Source organism: Hyposmocoma kahamanoa, unplaced genomic scaffold (genome assembly GCF_003589595.1).
Source record: "Hyposmocoma kahamanoa isolate Upper Pololo Valley unplaced genomic scaffold, ASM358959v1 181, whole genome shotgun sequence".
Classification (NCBI taxonomy): Eukaryota; Metazoa; Arthropoda; class Insecta; order Lepidoptera; family Cosmopterigidae; genus Hyposmocoma; species Hyposmocoma kahamanoa.
The window spans coordinates 855782-877327 of record NW_020653712.1 but is presented as its reverse complement, the minus strand read 5'-3'; the positions used below and the strand labels follow the sequence as shown (position 1 = coordinate 877327).

At 35.7% G+C, this 21546-nt stretch overlaps 1 protein-coding gene across 1 annotated transcript; it reads right to left on the bottom strand.

The window, feature by feature from the left end:
* Positions 1–3491: 3491 nt before the first annotated feature.
* Positions 3492–17618, bottom strand: LOC113226096. The gene is made up of 4 exons (XM_026458614.1): positions 17582–17618; positions 11569–11684; positions 10909–11053; positions 3492–3739 (listed from the first exon to the last, which is right to left on the bottom strand). The coding sequence occupies exons 1-4, from the start codon at positions 17596–17598 to the stop codon at positions 3619–3621; spliced, it is 399 nt and encodes a 132-aa protein (XP_026314399.1). The 5' UTR covers positions 17599–17618; the 3' UTR covers positions 3492–3618.
* Positions 17619–21546: the final 3928 nt, after the last annotated feature.

Genomic DNA, 21546 nt, shown 5'->3' with positions numbered 1-21546 from the left:
ATATATATACATATATAATATGTATTTATGTATTTTATATATATATGACTTTTATATTAGTCGATGATCAAATGTTTCATCATTAGGCTCATTTTTTAAATTAAGGGCTCATAATAAGTCGGGCCGATTACGCGCGGATTTTTTTAGTCAGTGTTTACCGTCGCGGTACGACCCTTTCATGCCTTACTTGCACTTAGTTTTTTCGTATGAATGTGATTATTCCATATAAATGCAACGAATACATGGTCATTATCCTGTGTCTCACAAATAAGTCCCTACAAGAGACTCTACGTGTTACTCCGGCAAGTATCCTCATAGTATAGAATGGTACCATACGACATTATGGGGTGGAAATATGCGAAATATGTTTGTCCTACTATGGAATCTGTAACGACAAGTTTTAATTTTTTTAGTGTATAAGTCGCACTAGTTAGTCTACCACACATAGAATTTATATGACGCTTCCACGTTAAATTTTCATCCAGAATGAATCATAAGAACTTACTGTGGTCAGTTATGGGCATTGGACTATCTAAACACGTTGGCCTCGGGATTGATCTACCAGAGAATGAGACCATTGGAAGTAAACCATTTCATCAGACTCATATACTCATACATTTATAGACTCATTTATTTCATAGACTCATACATTTCCTGCTTTTATATTGAGTTCGTCGTAAGTTCGGCCGCAAACAATTACAGTGGTATCATCAGCGAACAAAACCAATAAGCCATCAGTGATATGGGACGGTAGGTCATTAATAAATGTCAGGAAGAAGGTATTTCCTAGTGAAGTCAATAAAAGTAAAATTATTAATAATCTCAGTACAGAGTATTAAAAAAACCGACCTCAAAAGTACGTGGAATTACGTCTATTTGCTAAGTTTTATTAAAATATCCCCCAGTTCGCCACTATACAGGACTTGACACTGGAGATAATAAAAATCGGTTCTCACTACTCAAAGTATATTAAGACAAAAACGCCTAGAATTGGAGAAATAGCAAAATCAACCATAAAAGTAATTGCTCCTAAATTAAAATTAGGCGCTATTTATAAAAATGAATCTTCCTGCGTGAACAGCCACCCGTTCGAGGTGGATGATTTTCTTGAAAATTAAATGGGACCACTATGGAAGTACCCCCTTTCCAACAAAAAAATAATCATGAAAATCGGTTCACAAATACCGGAGTTATCGCGTAACATACATACAAAAAAAAGAACATACAGTCGAATTGAGAACCTTTTCCTTTTTTGAAGTCGGTTAAAAACAACAACTTTTTGTTGGCATAAACCCGCTCAAAAACACACGTGCAGTCTGCCCGTCGCAAAGCCTGAAAGGCGTCTGAGCTTAGTACTGCGCAGAGCTAGCGAGTGGAAAGAAATGATTTTTTATCAAATAATAACACTTAACTTAATTATGAACTATATAAATAAAAAAAAAGTGAACAATATATTCTATGCGAAATTAAATTATCTATTTTTTCGTGCAAAATTTATAAACAACGGATGTTTGCATGTAAAGAGAAATTGCTTTTTATTGAATTTGAAGGCGTAACTTGAAATTTTATTTCGTAGAAATGTGCTTAATAAATTATAATTTTGCTCAATGCAATCAATTATTTAAGGACTATTAGCAATCATATATTTTTTGTGATTGGACTATTATTATTATCAAATTTATCAATTTGGCACCTCTTCCAGCATTAAAAAATAAAACTCTTCATCCTCTCATGCCATTCCCATTCAACTTTGTGTAAGTCATGATACGAATTTAAGAAATTCAGTTTTACCACGTCAAGTGAATTACATGGAATTTGGCTGGCTGCTTATAAGTTCATAGTAGCCCCCCTGGCCGCTGCCTGCCTGCCGTCAGTCACTGAGCCTACGCCGCGACACGGTCATTACAACTGGTGCGCATTGATGTTACAAATTGTAACACAGGTGCTCTCACTCACTACTGTAATGTCATAAATTGTATCATTACAGGCTGCGTTCTGTAATGCTCGGTTCTCTTCATTCACTGATATAATGCTCGAATTTGACCTGTTACATCACAGGCGAATACTCCCAGTGAGAAGGCGCCCTTAGGCTGCCTTTTCACCAGAGATGTGCGACGTAGCGAGGCGGTGTGCGGGGAAAAAGTCTACCGATAGGATTACTTCATTTTCCTAGCCTCGCTTAGCGCTGCTCCTGTGGAAAAGGGTTATCGTAGCTAACTTTTTGTACATACAAAATAGTGAGAGATGTGTGCGAGGGATGCGGGCGAGGAATGTGTGCAAAACGGTGTAGGAAAGTAAAGCTACTGAAACTATGACACTAACTGATTCCACCACACCGTGCCCCGCCCGCGCATATCTGACAAAAGCCCATAACACATCCTCGCACCGCCTCTCTACTTCGCACTTCTTTGGTGGAAAGGCAGCCTTATGTCGGTTGTGTAACATAACATAGTATGAACGTACCTATAATTCATCTATGGTATGAGCTAATTCGAATAAGAGTCAAAAAACAGGTCGCACGTCTTCCAGAGAATTCTCGTGCGGCAATTAGTATCGTACGTATCTAGTTTATACGTTACACAATTAACAAAAGTTCAAAGCTATGAACAATTTCGGTACAAAAAACTGTTTCCATTCCATTTCGCGGCGATATAAATTGAGCCTAAATATATATTTTACACTTTTCATGCTCTAAAAGTACGTCAATATAGCCTTACGTAGCGGGAGTAAAGTGCATCCTATAATCCCTAATGTAAAAAGTACCATTAAAGTACCAATTTTTTTAATTTACTTCGAATGAACAAACTTAAACAAGCAGGTAGTACACTCGGTTTTAGTTCCGTGCCTTTTCCGCATAGACGCTGGCGCCATACTATTTTCCCGCATTTGCGTTTGTTGTGTGGTACTCTATCTGTGTCTTGGGGAGAAAAAAACAGCGAAAACTTCAGAATTTTATTTTTAACAAGACTTGGCTTGATGGATTATGTCGCTCTTGCGCAAGTCGCGCCTTATCGTGCTAGGCCTACAGAACTTAGAGGATTGAACAAAAAAGCGCGGTAAGCTTCACTGTCAAGGCATCTTGACTTGTTCTTCTTCTTTTAAATGTTATGGCCCTATCGAAATAATCAATGCTTTTGCCAATGTCAAGTAAAAATAACTATGTACGGTAGTTTAGTATTATTATAAAAATTATACAAAAAAAATGGCGATTTCGCCAATGTCCTGTCTTCATAAGTTTTGACTTGTTTATTAACGGTGATTAACGAGAAAATTTATGTCATTATCTGTCACTATCATAGTATTAAAGGAAAAGGGATAATGTATGAAGATGGAGAGTGAAAAAAGGTTCAGGCGAGGAACTGTGAGATATAAATAAACAAAAAGGTTGATGATGTACTTATCTTTTCAATAAATAAATGTTTTATTTTATTTTCTTTTGCTTTCTAGTGCTTGTATAATATTTGTATAAAAATCATAATTATATAATATAGCCAAACATGTAAAATAGTAATTAACTGACTTGATATGATTTTATAAAAATATACTGATTTATAACATTAAGAAATCTTAAGAAATTAACATTATATACATCTTAAGAGAATTTTAATATCAATTATATTAGTCATCAGCGTCAAAATCAAATGTGCTATCGTCTTGCATATTGTTAATCTGCTGCGGCGCCGCCGTCGCCACTACAATCGACTTCAATGGGCAGCACGCTTCAGTTTCTTTGCATACTCTGCAACAAAAATTAGTTAGGTTATTAATAATAATATATATTGCTAATAAATTATTAATTTATATTAATTATAATAATGTGTCTCTTGTGGTATTTATATATGGTGGAAAGTGTTAAAGAACGTGAAGAAATAAAAAACAATGGAAAAAAAACAAATTTAAATGAAGTCATGGATTCATTTCGTAAATAAGAAGTTTCAAGAAATTAATAATATTTTACAAAATACAATTTGTTACTATTTGTATACAGATGTTCGATCTAAAATAGACTTTTTTCTTTTTGTAATTATGATAGTTTATTAATTTTAAAAGTATAACTGTATTTATATTTGGCTTGAAAACTACCATACCGTATTCTTAGATTTTATTAACCAAAGATTAATGAACGAATTTTCCTTATGTGAAAAAAAATTGCGCCTACAAGAGACTGACAACGAGGCAGTATATTAAATAGATCCAAGCCTGGCTTTTTCGGACGAAACCAACAAAAAAAAAGTAGATTTATTATCTGTGGTGAGATTTGAGGATGGAAAAAAAAAGACTGTCATTCTAGTCTGTGCTCTACGTCGCTCTGCGTTCGCTCTGTAATTGAATTGTTTTTCTGTAAAATAATAATATTTTAAATAAATCTGTTTAATAATGGAAGACACGGATTCTTCGAACGACGTGGTGACTCTTGACAAGTCGGGTGAAGACATTGGAGGTATGAAAATGTCCGGCAATACATTATGTCTGCCTATTTAGTTACTTGTTTTTCCTCATAATAATTGTTACAAGTCCACGGATAGTAATTTTATTTAAAGCTTTTTATCATCGATTTTTTAAATTTAGGGTTATTTATTGCCTAATTTCGACGGCCAAGAGACGTTCTTGTGGCGGAATGCAGTTATTACCGTAAAAAATGAAATATGGATATTCCAAATAAAAAATTCATGGACAAATTGTCGAGTTCTTAGGTTTTAGCGATTGCTACATATAGGAAATGAAACTATTTTTCCGGATTTAAATCGCAAATGTTTTTTTCAAACAAAGCAACATTTCGAGCCCTTTACAGGTCCCATGCCCAGGCACTGCCATTGCTACACAACAGAAAATTATTATTGTTTATATAATTAACCGACTTCAAAAAAAGGAGGAGGTTCTCAATTCGAATGTGTGTTTTTTTTGTATGTCCTTTGCGCAATAATGCATTTGTGAACCGATTTTGATGATTCTTGTTGGGACGAGGGTACCTCAGATGTGGTCCCATTTAAATTTGAAGAAAATATTCCACCTCTTAAGGGTGGCGAACTAGGGGATGAATTACTTTTGAGGTCGGTTTATTAGTACTCTGTACTGTTTTTTCTTGTCTGCAATTCCATTTGTTTAATATTATTATATACTTATATTCCAGATCAACCAATCATGGGCCTCTTCAAGCGTTTGATCAGTAATGATAGTAAAGAAAATACGGTACTAACAAACTCTCAGATCATTAACATACTCGAAAGAGAATTCAGTGTAAACATAAATGAATTACACGAGCTAGAGCTCGATGTTTATTTGGGTGTTTTGAAAAAATTCTTAAAACACTGGCCTCTATGGGACGAGTTCGACAAAGTCGTTAACGAATTAAAATCCAAAGGTGATAATGATGACATTAATAAGCTATTAGAAACAAAGTACATAGACTTAAAGACCTATCTCAAGGCTATGTTAGACTTGGCCAAACCAATGGCTAAAGAGGCACTGAACAGTATAAATGAGAAGAAGAAAACTAAGGACGTGATTATGGAAATTCATTGCTCAAGATCTCAATTAAACAGATTATTCTACAAAAGACCAATCTCTGAATTGAATTACACAATATTGAATACTACTGGCATTACACCGTCAAAAATAACTGTAGGAGTGTTACCATTGCAAGCAATTTTGAACTGGTGGTGCATTGAAATACGGTTCGACTTTAAAAATTTCATATTTTTACGTAAAACTAAACACATTTTGAAACATTTGTTAGTTAATATGAAATTAGGAAAGCCAAAAATCGATAAAATTCCATTGGATTTAAATTTTCACATGAATAAAAGAAGCATATATAATTCTCAAGTAGCGAAAGATGAAATAATTGATACTGTTCATAAGATTAACAATCTAACTGCTGATACATCTATAAAAAACATTATAAATATTGTTTTGGAAATGTTCCTTAGAGACATGCAATTGGCACCAGAAGAATTGACTGTTCCGGCAATTTATAGACGGAAATGGAGTAAATATCCCTATGTGAGGTATTTATATACTGATGTTGTAAGCAATATTGATGACAATGATGATAAATATGATCTACAGTTACAAGAGACAATTGTACCTGAATGTGAATGGTCATTGCGTAAAGTAAAACCGGAAGCGACGGTTCAACAAATTATTCCAGGTCGTTCAACGTACATAGAGGTGGAATGTAAATTGTGTATGTTACGGTTCTCTGGGAACAATATGGATGTGAATTTGGTTAATCATTTTACGACATATCATATGAATGAACCAAATTGGAAATGCATTAACTGTGATGGAGAATTTCCAATGGCTGACTTGTGTCAGAATTGGTGGCATCATAAATGTTAGATAAGAGATTGATAGATGATTAAGAAACCTATAGTCTGTCATTTTTGAAGACAAAGTAATGTGCATTCTTTGGCCGAGTGTCGAACAATCAACAACCCCTGAGGATGGCTCGTAGAGAGGCAAATCATATGTCGGGTATATTTTTGGTGGTGGTGTCTGTGACTGTAGTTGCGCTTGTGCTATTTAGTTATTAACTACCTGAAATAATATTCAACATACTGCGGCTATTTTGCACGATTTAAGTTCGCGGAGTAGCAAATTAATTTACTTCCATTTTTATTATTTACTCAAAGTACTGTTGGGTCATGGAAAAATTTCCATTATGAAAAAATCATATTTTTCAGAAAATTTACACTTTTCTGAATGTTTTTCACATTTGACAGTGACACCTGTCAAAAATTGAAGACATTAAACTCAATGAGAATTTGTGAAGATTAGTTAAGCAGGGTTTAGAAAATTACATTTGACAATGTCAATAATATTCATGAAACTTTAAAAGATGTGTCTAAATGTAGAACATGTTATGAGTCTCTGAATTATTTTTTTCCAATTTTTCAGAATTTTTCCGAAAAATTATTACTCAGTATTTGAAATTTTTCGGAAAATTATCCAACATTGTGAGGGAGTAAAATTTGCAGGGTTGCCAGTTTTCATAAAATTTTATATAGTCATGTAGTTGTTGTCGACAGTTCTATCGATAAATTGTGAAAGAAGGTAACATTTTGCCAAAAATGTCTGAATTGTGAATGTTACAACTTTCTATTATTTACTAATTGCGTTATTACCTTCATTATACTTATTTTGACAGATGTCCTAGAAGTATCGAAATAAATTTTTATTCATAAATAATTATTGAAAACTTTTCAATATGTCTCGTATTTCTAATAGGCAGGCAGACTGCACTCACTACAACTCGCACACACTCAAGTGTCATTCATTTTATTCCATTTTCAAAAAAGGCAGATTTGTTTAAATTAGACATTGTGCTTGATTTCAAGCGCATTTTGCGTCCTCAATCTGCTATCCCTTGGTTTGCACGATTATATATTATTTTTAAGTATGTCAAATTAACTAATTTAATTTAAGAACAGAATTGACTGTTGTTTAATGTTATTTTTGTAATGACAACTGTATCTAGTTATTTACTTAGTCGCTAGCTAGGGCTAGTGTTCGAGAAATGTTGATTAGGGCTTGCTTATTCAAAATATCGACGACCCCGGTAGCTGAACAGCTTAGGGCGCCCTCAAGGTAGACGCTTATAAAAGCGCCACAGTGGCGCCACTGCAGCTCGTGAAAAACTACTACTAATTTTCATACAATAGCCCCTTTTACATAGTCACTCTATCGCGCGTGATTTGGAGCGTACAGGTTTGCGCGTGCACGCGCAATCGTGCCCGATTACTTGTTTCAATTTTTTTAAGCTAACGTTCTTTCGCGCGCGAGTGCTCGTGTTCGTTTTTGTTACAACGGAAAGAGCGTCCGTGTAAAGGCTAATAGCGTTGGATAGACCGCGTGAAACTGGCGCGTGTTGGAGAGCGCGCGACTGATGAGGGCAATCGCGCGCCGTTGCCTTTTCCCTTCCAAAGTCTTTACACGCGCGCTCAAACGCACGATTTCTGTATCACGCGCGACAGAGTGTCTGTGTAAAGGGGGCCATAGAACCATAGATTGACATATGTGAAAATAAAAATAAAATTATTAAAGGCAATTAATAAAGATGTTTAATTATTTACAAATTTTGAAACGATTTTTGTGAGATCGATTCGAGAGCATACAATCCGTGGATCGATTCAGAGGTATATGATCTATTACGATTCAGAAAATCGATTCAAAGCAAAAAAATTGTGAACCCCTACTTTGAACCTCATCCTGCAAAACAACACCTGACTTAGGTATAATGTTACCGTATGAAAACAAACTAATATAATTATGTGGCTAAAATGACGCATGAGCAGCTCTGTTCGGTTGTGATAATTACATATATCATCGCTTAGATTACATATAGGAAATTTTTCACAAAAAGCCTCAAGGGCGCGATCAAATTAGCCGCTGTTAGAAGCGCTGCAGCCGTGCGACTCACGCTGCTGAAATGCGACCAAATTTTTAGTGATGATTTATCTTATTATTTGTTTTATCTTTCGACTCAGTTACGCGATGGATTCTGACGAAGAAACATTACTTTTTACCTAGTTCTTGGGGCACACACTTCACATATTTATAAATTGTCAATAAATTTAAGACAAATTTTCTAGAATTCTCGCGCATGCTCGAGATTGCTCGCGCATTCACGAGAATTTCGTATCTGCCGTCGGCGATGCCTGCCGACTCACGCAAAGGCAGGCGCAGTGTGACGTCAAACGTCGACTGCTCGAACCATAGATTTAGTATATAGATACTAAATCTATGGCTCGAACATTCCAACCACCGCACAGCGAGACGAAATGGACGCTTCCGTTCCATTTAATAGAGCCTTAGAAATTGATCGTAAGATAACGTTTTGCATCTTCCGTGTGATCAAGATATCGAGTATATAACCAGAAATAGAGACGAAATTAGGGCCATACATTCCTGGTAACACGTCAATGATACATCTTTTAAATATCATCTCTCGTTTGCGCTGAAATTACAAATTAGAAAGCTGAAATAGTACAGCGCCAAAAACTGACCTTGTGTACGTCTCCGTATATTCCAAAAATATTCTGTATTTATTGTAATAAAAATAATATCTCTAATAATGGCGTGATGTTCCATTCGGTGGTATGGAGAAAAAGCAAAACATCTAATTATAAAATAAACGAAATCAAATTTCATCGGTAATGAAATATGAAATGTGTATAATTTTGCAATTTTCGTCCATTATAGCAAAGCTCAAGTTAACTGGTCGATTTGAAGTGAAACAATTGACGATACCCGTCAATTGTTTCGAATTCGGGCTGGCCAATCGGAGCGCAGTTGTCACTGTAATGATGTGGCAGAATAGTTTTCAAACAAATTGAATGACATTTCGTCTCTATTTCTGGAAATATACTCGATGGATCAAGATATTGGAATTGCTTGCATAGCAGCAGTTTGCATAGCAGATGCAGAATGTTATCTTACGAGTTGTCAGAATGGTTTTATAAATGAGAAGTTCGTTATTTACAGTGAGCTTGCTGTTTCATACCAATGGATAAGATAACAATACATACATTTTAATTATATTACGCGGCAACGTAAATTGGACATAAGAAAAATTTGTATACGTTTATGAATGATTCGTTTCGTGAAGTTGTGGTTGTCTATGTGTGTGTGTGTGTGTCCATGGCGACCGCGACTAAAATGAGATTAACTGCTATATTCGCATAGCATGCTAAATGCTAAATTCTTATAGCGCGCTATTTCAAGTGCTAAAATTATCATTTTTTAGCAGCTCAAGGTCGCGTGATAATGTAACGAATGGAAAGAAACGTGAAATAGTTGAAGTGTATAGCATCTATTGTCTATAGTTTACAGTTTTTTATGATTAGTTACGACCGATTTCATTTGTTTTATAACTATTACATAATATGGTGGTAACAGGTTATAGACGATAAATCAATGAGCTTCCCTTCATATTTTAACAACTTACTATTTACAAATTGCATAAAAATTTGACACTGGTTATTTACAGTAAATTACACTCATATTAATTAATAATAAAGCAACACTCGTACTTTTATATACAAATATTACAACGACTTATTAATTAAACAAACGCTAAAGTAACTAAATAAATTCAAGTACTTAATTATATCATAATTTAAATCGTTTCACCAGACGAAAGTTTGCTAACGTTCCACCATTCGCTCAAAATCGTATTAAAACGTAACCAAAATTATAATTTATAAAATAACTACAATTATAATACTTGCTAAGTGCTAAAATAGCATTAGCGCTTAGCGTACTAAAACGATAAACCAATCAGCTATTTCGCGTTTCGCACCAAACGATAAATGCTACAATTTTCACATAGAATATAGTGCCATCTATGAAATATTAAGGGAGATAACTCAGGACGAAGAAGGATTTTGTTTGTTAGCTGCGTAAGTAAAGCACGGATAGATTGATGATGGTATGGCATTTAAATATTGTAAAATTGTGTCGCTAGATGGCATTTGGTTTAATTTTCTTAACGTACTCCAATCCAAAGTGAAAAAGAGATCATTATAATTTTGGCACCTTTATGTCTTTCAAATTATAATTGCTATAATATTTTTTTAATTTAACGTTGTAATTTGAGCTATATATTATATTAACCATCTCTAACCGCGACACAGGGTTTCCATACATACTATGACACTATGTTAGTTGTCAGATACACTACAGATAAATACTATGTTAGTTGTCAAGTGCGATTTGTGCTGGAAGCGATACGCCACAGAAATCCAACTGCCTCAAGCTTAATAGCTAGGCTGACTGGAATTAACCCATTTGCGGACAAAATAATTGGGATTACTTCATATGGAGGCCATTATTATTATGAATGTAGGTAAAGTAATTTTTTTACATAGCGTTCTGAAGCTTATGGTAATAATATTAAGGACTTACTTTCTGTAGCCTCTCGGTGCGTATAACGTGGAGTCGATTGCTGGTGTTCCGTAGTCGCAAGCCTGCCGTTCAACGCACTGACCGGGCGCACCGCGTCCTGTTGTACAGTTGACAACTGGGGCAGGCGTAACTGGCAGCGGCGGTTCTACACGAACAATATAATAATCTCAATACGGAGTACTAAAAAACCCGATCTCTAAAAGTTCGTGGAATGACATCTACTTGCCAAGTAATATTGAAATCGGTTACCGGAAAGTGCGCGAAACCGGACTCACCTCCTAGTTTGTACCCTTATAGCTGAATATTTAAGCTATGATGAAACCGTGTTAGACATGCGCAAAACAATGCTTCGAAGAGTAAGGCAATATCACATTACCAGTGGTCGGAATTGAGGGAGCTCATTTACCTAAAGTATGGACATACCCATTTTGTCATTAAAAATTTCATTTTTTTACTGTTTATTTTCTAAACATTCCAGTAATTTCCATTTTCTATTCCATTACCGGACTTTCACCCGAAATTCAGCTGAGTATTTTTAGCTTTTTCCGTTTATTTCAATCAGAGATCGATATTTTACCATAAAGAGCTTCTCTACAATAAAATTATAATCAACTGAAAATACTCCACGGAATTTATGCAATTGTGGTGCTGTACACTTACCTGTGGCATTTTGCTGTTGGGGTTCAACCACATAACCGGTGTTCGTTGTGACCACTTCTTCTGTTTCTTGCATCTGAATTGTCAGACCACATGACAGAAGTAAAATGCAGATAGATCTAAAAGAGAAAGAACATTTCAAGAACTGTCACGTGACATCACCAAAAAAGAAAACTCGAGGCCTGTTCATCTTATTCCTGCCCCCAAGCAGTAATATTCACATTACTGCGTTTTTTTATATCATGTGACGGGACGAACAAGTCGTGCGCCTGATGGTAAGCGACACGCCTGTCCATAACAGTTGCAGTGTCACTTAGCTCTTTAAATCGCAAAGATCTGAGGGGCACCTGCCACTGCACCATATCACTCTGAGATATAAGTTGGCAAGTCCCATCTGAATTAATGAAAATCAAGTGAGACTGGCATACCGAGAGATGTGTGGAATTATTTAGGCACAGGTACAGCAATCAGAAAAATCAGGTTAGGTGGGCTAACATGTTATCTGCTGAGTACAAAATGGAGTGTGGAGTAAGACACGGGGGGATTACTTCACCGAAGCTATTTAACCTGTACGTTAACGAGCTTATAGGCGGGCTCAGCAGCATGCATGCAGTATGATACGTAGGAAGCACTTGTATAAATAATTTAAGCTATGACATGGTGCTGTTTAGCCCGTCGGTCAGTGCGTCGACGCAGACGCTTGAGACTTGTGAGGAGTATACCATGGCGCATGGATTAGAATAGGGTAGCCTGGTTTAAGACGACGCACTTAAGTTTTGAGACCGTGTAGAATGAAAACAAAAAGTGTTAGAAAATCAGCTATTGTTTTATTTTATAGTTTCCTTATCTGACTCGTAAGAGTCTATACTAACTACTAATACTAACATGAAAAGTAGTTATAATTAATAGTGTGGTTGTAATTCATAAAAAAATGCAAAATGGGATTTGCGTACTCTTACACTGTACTATGGGTAAGAGTACGCATGTGCGTCGGCAAGAGTACGCAACATCTTTTTTGATAGGACTTCGTTTATCGGTTGCACGAATCGCCTTTTTGGAAATGTGATTTTTTTAGTCATGTATAGGTATGCATGGGTTTTTGCTCATGGAGAGCTGAAAAGAGTCTACTTGTGACACGGACGTACCTCAGAGTGGTCGTGTTGCTTCAGGCGCAGCCGATATTTCAGACACATTCTGAGCACATGCCTCAGGTCTGTTAAACCTTTAAAAATACTAGACTCTAGCTAAAGGTTTCAATTGATGTATAACGAGGCATAGCGATAGAAATTTCAGTCAGAAGTACACTATTGTAACAAAAATAGTATGAGACTACGCGCGTGCTCTTGCAACACTCGGCCATTTCAGAATAAAACCCTTTGGTCCACTATTACTAACCCCATATGTTGCAAGTGATCAGAATTGATTGCAGTTTGACCTCTACACGAGTTTTTGGGCGATTTCATACAAAGTCAGTTTTAAAAATGTTTTAGTTTAGTCTCAGTAACAATTTGAAAATTCCAAAAAGTTTTATGCAAATACATCAAAATGTTCAGACTTAGGTAGTTTCTTGGTTTTCTATAATTTTTGGTAATTTTTCCGTACAACAATCTCCACTTCTTAGCACTACAAAATGACACTGAACTTAGTAGCGTATTGTAAATAACTTCTCGGCAAGCTACATAGCGTACTCTAATCGGATGCGTCATCTTAGACCAGGCTACCCTACAACCCGAAGAAAGGCGAGGTCATGGTGTTTAAGGCGGGCAAAATTAAACCGTATTATGTTCCTACTATTATGTTCAATAGAGTTCCGTTGAAGGTCACAGATAGAGTATCTTGGTCATATTTTAACAAATGATCTAAACGATGATCTGGATGTTGAAAGGGAGCGCAGGGCGTTGGCGGTTCGGAGTAATATGCTTATAAAATAACGCTTTTTAAATCTTTTTAAAAGTTAATATTTTTATTCGAGCAGCCTGTGGGTTAGGTATACGAAACGAGCCTTTAACGCCCTGCGTGTGCAATATAATAATGCATTTAGAATGCTGATGGGACTGCCAACGTGGTGTAGTGTATTGGGTGTGTTTGCGGTAGCTCACACGGACAGCTTCCAGGCCATCATGCGCAAAAAGATTGTCTCGCTGATGAGTCGCGTGGGACTCAGTACTAACAGCATTCTAAATGCTATTGAGGGAAGTTATTATTGTCCTATCCTGAAAGAAACATTGGATAGTGCAAGTTAAGGGCGGAGCCAAGTTTGAAATATAATTAAGTTGCATTGATTATTACTAACCTTGACATAAGTTATTTTACAAACATACTATGGATATTTTATGGTCCGAAATAAAGAATTATTATTATTAACCTTCAAAACTGGAACACAGTAATGCTGACGTTGCTGGTTGGCGGCAGAAATGGGTATGGTGGCAGTACTTCCCTGGACCAACTCTTCACAAGGAGCTCTACCTATAGCTACTTCTTTTTGTCAACTTTCGATATTGAAGGGTGCTAATGAATTACAGGCACATGGGACTTGTCAACTTATATCTCAGGGTGACGGGCGCAGTGGCAGTGCCCCTCAGATCTTTGCGATTTAAAGCTCTGAGTGGCACTGCAACTGTAATGAGTTTATGTGTCACTTACCACCAGCAGCACGACTTGTTCGTCCTGTCTTTTGTTATTATAAAAAAAATAGGTAGGTAGGTATACACCCACGTTTTCTCTATTAATTTGCACCGTCATCTATGAAGGTACTTAGGTTATATATTAACGTGTTCTTAATTGTATTACGGATAATGTTGTATGTTAGGTTCTTGTCAGCTAAAATATAAGGAAGGAAAACTCTGGTAGTGCCTGCCATTAATGACTTACGTTCGTTATTGTTATAGGTATTCTACTGGACACATAACTCGAGCTACTTTGCATTTTTATTCTTAAAGAGCTAGATAACAAAAATATTGTTATCATATCAATAATATTATTATGGTATTTCCTCTGATGAAAAATCCCAAGCAGACATAAGACTGCAGTACTTAATTAGTACTGCAGTACAATGCTTTAATTTATTCGAATTAACATTAATAAAAATTAAAAATATAATTGAACTAATGGATGATTTATATTGTTAAAATAAAATAATTATGTAGCATTTTAAACGTTCTTTGGAAAATTTTAAAAATAAGCTAATTAATTAACAACTTTTGTAACAATAGTGAAAAATAGGAAAGTTTGCATTAATTTTAAACCTCGCATATGACAAACTTTGAATATCGCGCGGAATTTTTAAGGCATTTTTTCTTTGTGTTCGATTTTTTTATTACTTTGTAACTATATTTTATTATTTTTATTTGTCGTTATGGTTTGACAGATTTTTTATAGTTCAATTGTTTTTCTTTCATCTACCATTTTCTTCGGTATAGTGAGGTGAAAAGTTCTGTGTTTCGCTCGGCAGTAAAGTCTACTGAACCACTCGCTGCTTGCTCGGGTTTAAATACAAGCACTCGCGTCAACCAAGAATTTCGCAGCCTTGCATAACAAATAACTATTATTATATAGGATTATACTTGAAATAGTTATATTGATTAAACTCTACTCCTCATTGGTAAGGCAGATTCCCTTGAGAACAATGAACAAGAAACTCTAGGGATTGCTCTTTGTAAATATTCATTTGAAACTTGAATACATTTATCAATACAATATTTAATTTAAACATCTTAGATCGAGAATGCATGAATGAGGTAAACGGGTCCCTGCCACGGATTTTTGTCATCCAAGAACCTACGCAGACGTATAAATATAAACTTTATTATAAAGTTTTTGTTTCACTATTTTAAACCTAGTACCTAAATGGCAAATTTTGAATATGAACTGGATTCTTATTATAGAAGCGTAGACATTGCCTCTTAAACGTATTTGTGACATAAATGGAGTCAACCTGCGTTTACCTATGTCTGCTGGCAAGCAGTAATGGGTCATTATTGCGTTCCGCTTTGTAGGGTAAGATCTGAAGTGCACTGCCTTTACGCCCGTCACTTTGAGACATAACTTGACAAGTCTCATATGCCTGTAATTTCACCAGTACCCTTTCTCTTCAAAAACATTACTGCTTGGCGGCTGGAATAGGTAAGGTGGCAGTATTTCCCTGGACGAACTCTTTTACAAGGAGCTCTATTGCTACTAAATAATAATAAATTATTATAATAAGGTGAGAAGCCTCGGAGTCTTTAATAGTGTCTTAAATAGTCTTTAGTGATTTCGATACAAAATCGTGAAGTATATTTTAAGCTGTCGTTCTCGACAATTTGTTCCGTTAAACTCTTGGTAGAGGCACAGCAGCTTCCACCCACTCACGACCGCTTTTTTATGTGTTAATGGGGCCTGTGACAGGTTGGTAGATTCCATTTGTTAATAATGACATTTTCTTTGTGACTCGGAGATACATCTTTATTTGGCGAATTTCTCATTATCATGTTTATTTATGATATCAAGTGACAGGTAGTGCGCATGGTGTTAAGCGGCACGCGTACCCGTGACAAAAATAGAAGAATAGGTCCATTTTGATTAATTTTTTTATCCATCATTGGGCATAAAGCTAATAGCTTAAAAAGATAACAAATAATTATAAAAATTCAAAAAGTAATTATAATTAACTAAAACCAAACCGCGTATCAAAATTTCAGTTATGAAATATTGTAAGATATGTAATTTGCTCCTTGTTCCATTTAGTCCAGGGTTTTTTTGGCTTTATGAGGAAATCCGAAATCATATAAGAGATGCAATGAAAACAAATTTAATGAAAACAAATTTGATATAGTAATTTTTTTTTGAGTTATCCATAAAAATGAATAAAATTGAAAATTTTAGTAGAACTCATTGTGAAAGCGTCCAGAGAAGTATTGTCACTTTCTTATTTCCGCCGTCAAGTAGTAATGTAAGCATTATTGCGTTCCGGCTTTGAACGGACCTGGTGTATAGGACTTATCGACGTATGTCTCAAGGTAACGAGTGCAGTGGCAGTGCCCCTCAGATCTTTGCGATTTAAAGCTCTGAGTGGCACTGCAACTGTTACGTACGGGTGTGTAGCGTACCACTAGGTGCACGACTTGTTCGTCCCGTCGTTTCAGATCACAACACAACTTAATACTGATCGACTTAGGGTCACATTCCAGAACTCTACTCAATGCTCAAGTCAGGATTTGAGCAGACTTGAGTATGATTTCAAGCGCTGGAAATACGACCGTAATGGCAAGGACTTGAGTATGATTTTCAGTGCTCACTGCAATACTCAAGTCCTGATTTGAGTATTGAATAGAGTTCTAGAATACGAACCTCAGTTTGTTGTAAGGATCGTGTGAAAAATTTTTTTCACCAAAATTACCTATGGTTTCGGTTTTCCCAATATCGTTGAAAAAATACTGTATAGCAAGGATTACAAGTAAATAGATTATGTATACGGTGCTTCCCGTGAAATTTATGTATAGGTTAAAGTTTATTTACATACATCTAAACAATTTCCTACATGCCCATAATTATGTATTTTTCCTATATGTGTTTAAAAAATAAAAGGGAAAAAATAATTTCATATTTTTCAGTAAGGACTGTATGCTTATTTCTTCCCTGAATGTATAACAATATGAAAATGTGAATTTTTTTCTTAATTTTTTTTTAAATGCATTAACTCTAATTTAACACACTAATAATTTAATCTTTTTCCGTAAGGGCTGTATGTTTTCTCCAGAACTAGGTCACATGAAGTTTGTCTCATTTTGAGTTATACTTAACTGTAAGAAACAAAGAAAATATCTACAAATATCTTTTAATTGTTTCTGGCGATTACTACAACAACAATATTCTGAAAACGGTTTTATTGGCGTGTAGATAATAAAATAGTACGTTCAGAAATGGCATAATCCTGAACTTTACGTATTTTGAATTATAACACTATTGTAAAGCAGTGCGATACAACATATTCTCCTAAGAAACAAAGCAGGAAATAAATATAATAAACAGAACTCACACGTAATAAGCGTCCATGATGAACCACAATCGCAATTGAACTGACAATATTGATGGTTCTCTAACTATTTAAAGTTAATTATAACTACTGCTTTAATGTATCAGGTCTTTATAATTGACCTAATCATTAGTCGAGTATACTCGTAAGTAGTTAACAATATGGATTTATCTATAATTTTATCCTTAATCTCCGTAGTAATGACAGAACGAACAACGCATTTTTTGTCTAAATTGAATCACTTCTTGTATTTATTGGGTGACTCACTGTTGAGTTCGGTTTTTTTTTGCAAGGAGTAATTTTCGGATTAGTTTTTTTCTAATTTCGGTTGCAATTTTTCTTGTTTAGAAGTATTCGAGTAAATTATCGTGAAATATTAAATAATATTTCAGGTTGCCATACCTACTTGAATATAAATAGTCGAGACAACTTCAAATGGTTATGGATGATTTCGTATAACAGTAAAAGTGTTGAACCAATCACTTTGGAAAAATATATGGTAAAATTGACGACATACACTGATTAGTATACGGTGAGAAAAAACACGATTTCTAAAAATTTTCACGTTAGAAACAAAACAAAGTTGTCTCGAAATTTTACATGATAACCACTGTATTGAACAGGTACGTTACATGTACCAATGATTTTGAATGATCAACTGAACTAAATAACTAAAAAAGAAGGGCTGCAATTCCACCAGAGATGTGCGAGGTAGCAAGGCGTGCCAGTGCCGCCGAGTGCGTGGGTGTACCTTTGAGTGCCCGCGGGCTCTCACGGGCACTCCTGGCATGACTCGCGTGTTCTCGCAGGCACTCGCGTGCACTTGATTGCACTCGCACGCACTCAGTGGCACTCGCACGCACGCCTGGCTACTTCGCACGTCTCTGGTGGAATCGCAGCCTAATTGAATCTTGGATGTTACATTACAAGACTAAATAGAACACGTATATACGTTTTTCAAATGGCTTTAATATCGTTTGTAAAAAAATACAGTCTGAAATAAAGCCAATGTCCCTGCCGCTCGAATGGCGCAATAGGAACGATTCAGTACGGGAAAAAATGAGCTAAGGAAGTATCGACTCTTCGGTGGTGGCGCCAGTGATCGGCAAGCACCACTGTTCGACATCTTTTTTAAAATCATTTTAAATAAGGTTTAGACAAATTTTTCTATCATAGTAACGCTTTGCCTATTGGTAAGTGCCAATTACTGGGTGTTCAATAATGGTGAGTGTCGGTTACTGGTCAGTTAATTAATAAATTTTAGGTGTTATTTACTGGAGATTTAGAGGAATTCTAGTTTATATTATTTAAGTAATAATTATAATAGCCTTTTTCTATGAAACATACTACAGCATAATCTTTCTTGAGGATTATATCTGTCAAGTAAACTAATCACTATTGATATTATGTTTTTTTTAAAAAATATTCCATAAACAAATCTAGATTATTGTAGAATGTCATAATCATTAAGGTAATTAAATAATGATGTCATAAATTATACACATTTGTCCTAGAAGTTTATTGTAAAGTCAGCGTCGGCTTTACTTATGGGGCACAGGGCGTGCGGTGCGCATGGGCGTAAGGTCTCGGTGAGCGCTGAACGCCGCTCGCGACTCCTCCTGAACCTGTGTTGCTCTCTGCGCAAGCAGAAATTTTAAACAATCTACACACACTAGGTACAGTAGGTACGGTAGGTTAGTGTTAAGTGTCATTGATGCTCAGGCAACACAGAGGCGGCCGCAAAAACGTACGAGTTCTGAAACGCGCGGCGGTCTCTGTGTAGCCAGAGCATAACAGGCGGAGCGGGCGCAGGTCGGGCACGTGACGAAGCGGGGTGGGTGCGGGCGCGGGTGTTGTGATTAAAGCACTTTAAAAAGTTTGCTTGTTAAAATAAGCACACTTTTTATTTTAAGCGTAAGCGTTGACCAGTTCTATACTCAACAATTAAATTTTTTACAACGTGCCTAAATTTCAAGTACGCCATTTGTGTTTCCTAAACGAATTAATTCGTCAATGTGCATAATAATTTTATAAATAATATTCGTGTTTAAAAAAAAACTTACTTATCTTTAAACCTTTAGTAGTCTACTCTTGCTTTTCACTATAAAACACAACGTTGCAAGCTTTTTTTAACGTAAAAGTTAGTTTTTCTAAACGATGTTTTAAGTTTCAGACTAAAAAGTGTGTGAAAAGCGTCTAAAAAGGCACACTTTTTTAAAAAAGCTACGTTTAAAAAATATATGCAGTTTTTTCCATCTCTAGTTGTTAATATAATACATTGAGTTCTATGCAACCGTCCACACAGAGCGTCAGTGGCGGGGCGCGGTCTGGGAGCGGGACATTAGGCCTCAGCGGGCTTGGACTTTGTATATTTTTACAACTGTAGAGTGTGTCTTAAGAGCTCTCATGCCAAAAAAGTTTTGACGTTGGCTCCGCCCAAATTTGTGAAACAAATTTTTTTTTTTTTCTTCTTTCCATAAAGGAAAAGGCAAAGGTTTTACACCATACAGCCAAGTCTTGGTACATTAACAAATATAAGCATGAAGTTCGCGTGACATGCGACAGGAGATGTTGAATTTTGCGCATTAAAGGTACCAAATTCGTTTTAGCGGAATAACTCTAAAACTAAAGGGATTTAAAAAAATCCGTAGTGACAGTTGTCGATCATGCGTAAATATAATTAATAATCTAATTTTTGTCCTAATAACCTGCAGCATTTCGAGGATAAATCGAAAAAATGTGAAAATTAGAGGCCATTTCGTGATTTTTATCTATCGAGGAAACTTTATTGTTTTATGTTTCTGATTAATGTCTATGCTTGAATATATCGTGTAGTTACTCATACAATATTTTATTTTTAACTTTAAAATGGATATACCCCTCTAAAATCAAATCGAAGATTAGGAATTTTTCCTCTGCTCCCTCTTAATTACGTTTCAAAATGAATTCGACGGAAAAGCTTATATCATTGGTGCAATCATACCCGAGTTTGTTTAATACAAATGATATAATTATAAAATGTGGGACTTTCGCAGGATTAGCGCTAATAAAAGAAGTTCTCCTTCATCACTATCCGACAGTGACATGGTACTTTCTATAAGTGTGTTGTAAACTTAGAGGATGGAAAAAAAGGTTGAAAATGAAATGTGGCGTGACATTTGTGGTGTCATACCGCGCCGCGAACTACGCGCGGGACTCCTGTATGGCACGCATTAGCTTCACGCAAGTCCGACCCGAACCGCTTTTCCCGCTATACCGCGTCTGTGTGGCCTGACTTTGAGGGTGATGGCAGGAAATGCAAAGCCGTTCTTATGAGACGCTATCTTGGTTTGTAGTAGGAATAGGCGTTACAAATCGTATATAGTTCTTACCTTAAACTATATATTGTGGCAATGTCGAATATATTAGAAACTACATATCGATATTGCATCGCGTATTTTATATATATTTTTTAGATTTCACTGAGTGGATATCAACGCGAAACCATTTTTTGTGCGTCTTCGAAATTGTATAGGTACATTGGCCCGCATTGCTCTTGTAAAACTATAATCCAATAATATATAGTTTCGAAATCGGATTTCGAATATTGATATATAGTTTCGATACGATATTCAGAAAAAGCTATATTACCCATTCCTAGTTTTTAGTATATGTATAGCACTTATTTGATTCGCTCTGTGGGAGGGAAAAGTGTCGTTTTTATTTTGACTTTCAATTATTTTGTGAAATCTAGTTTAAAGTGGAATAGGATAGTGCTATTGTGCCTTAATCGAAGATTTAAACGCGAAATTATACGAATCTCGAACTAAAATACCCGTATCGGCCCGTTCTAAGGAATCTCGAGTCAATCCAAGCACGCCGCCTCAAATTGCCTATACTCTTTATGGCGGCCATATTTACAGAAACATAATTAAACGAAGACATGGCTCTAAGGACTTGTATCCAAGCCAAAATTATTAATAAAAAAA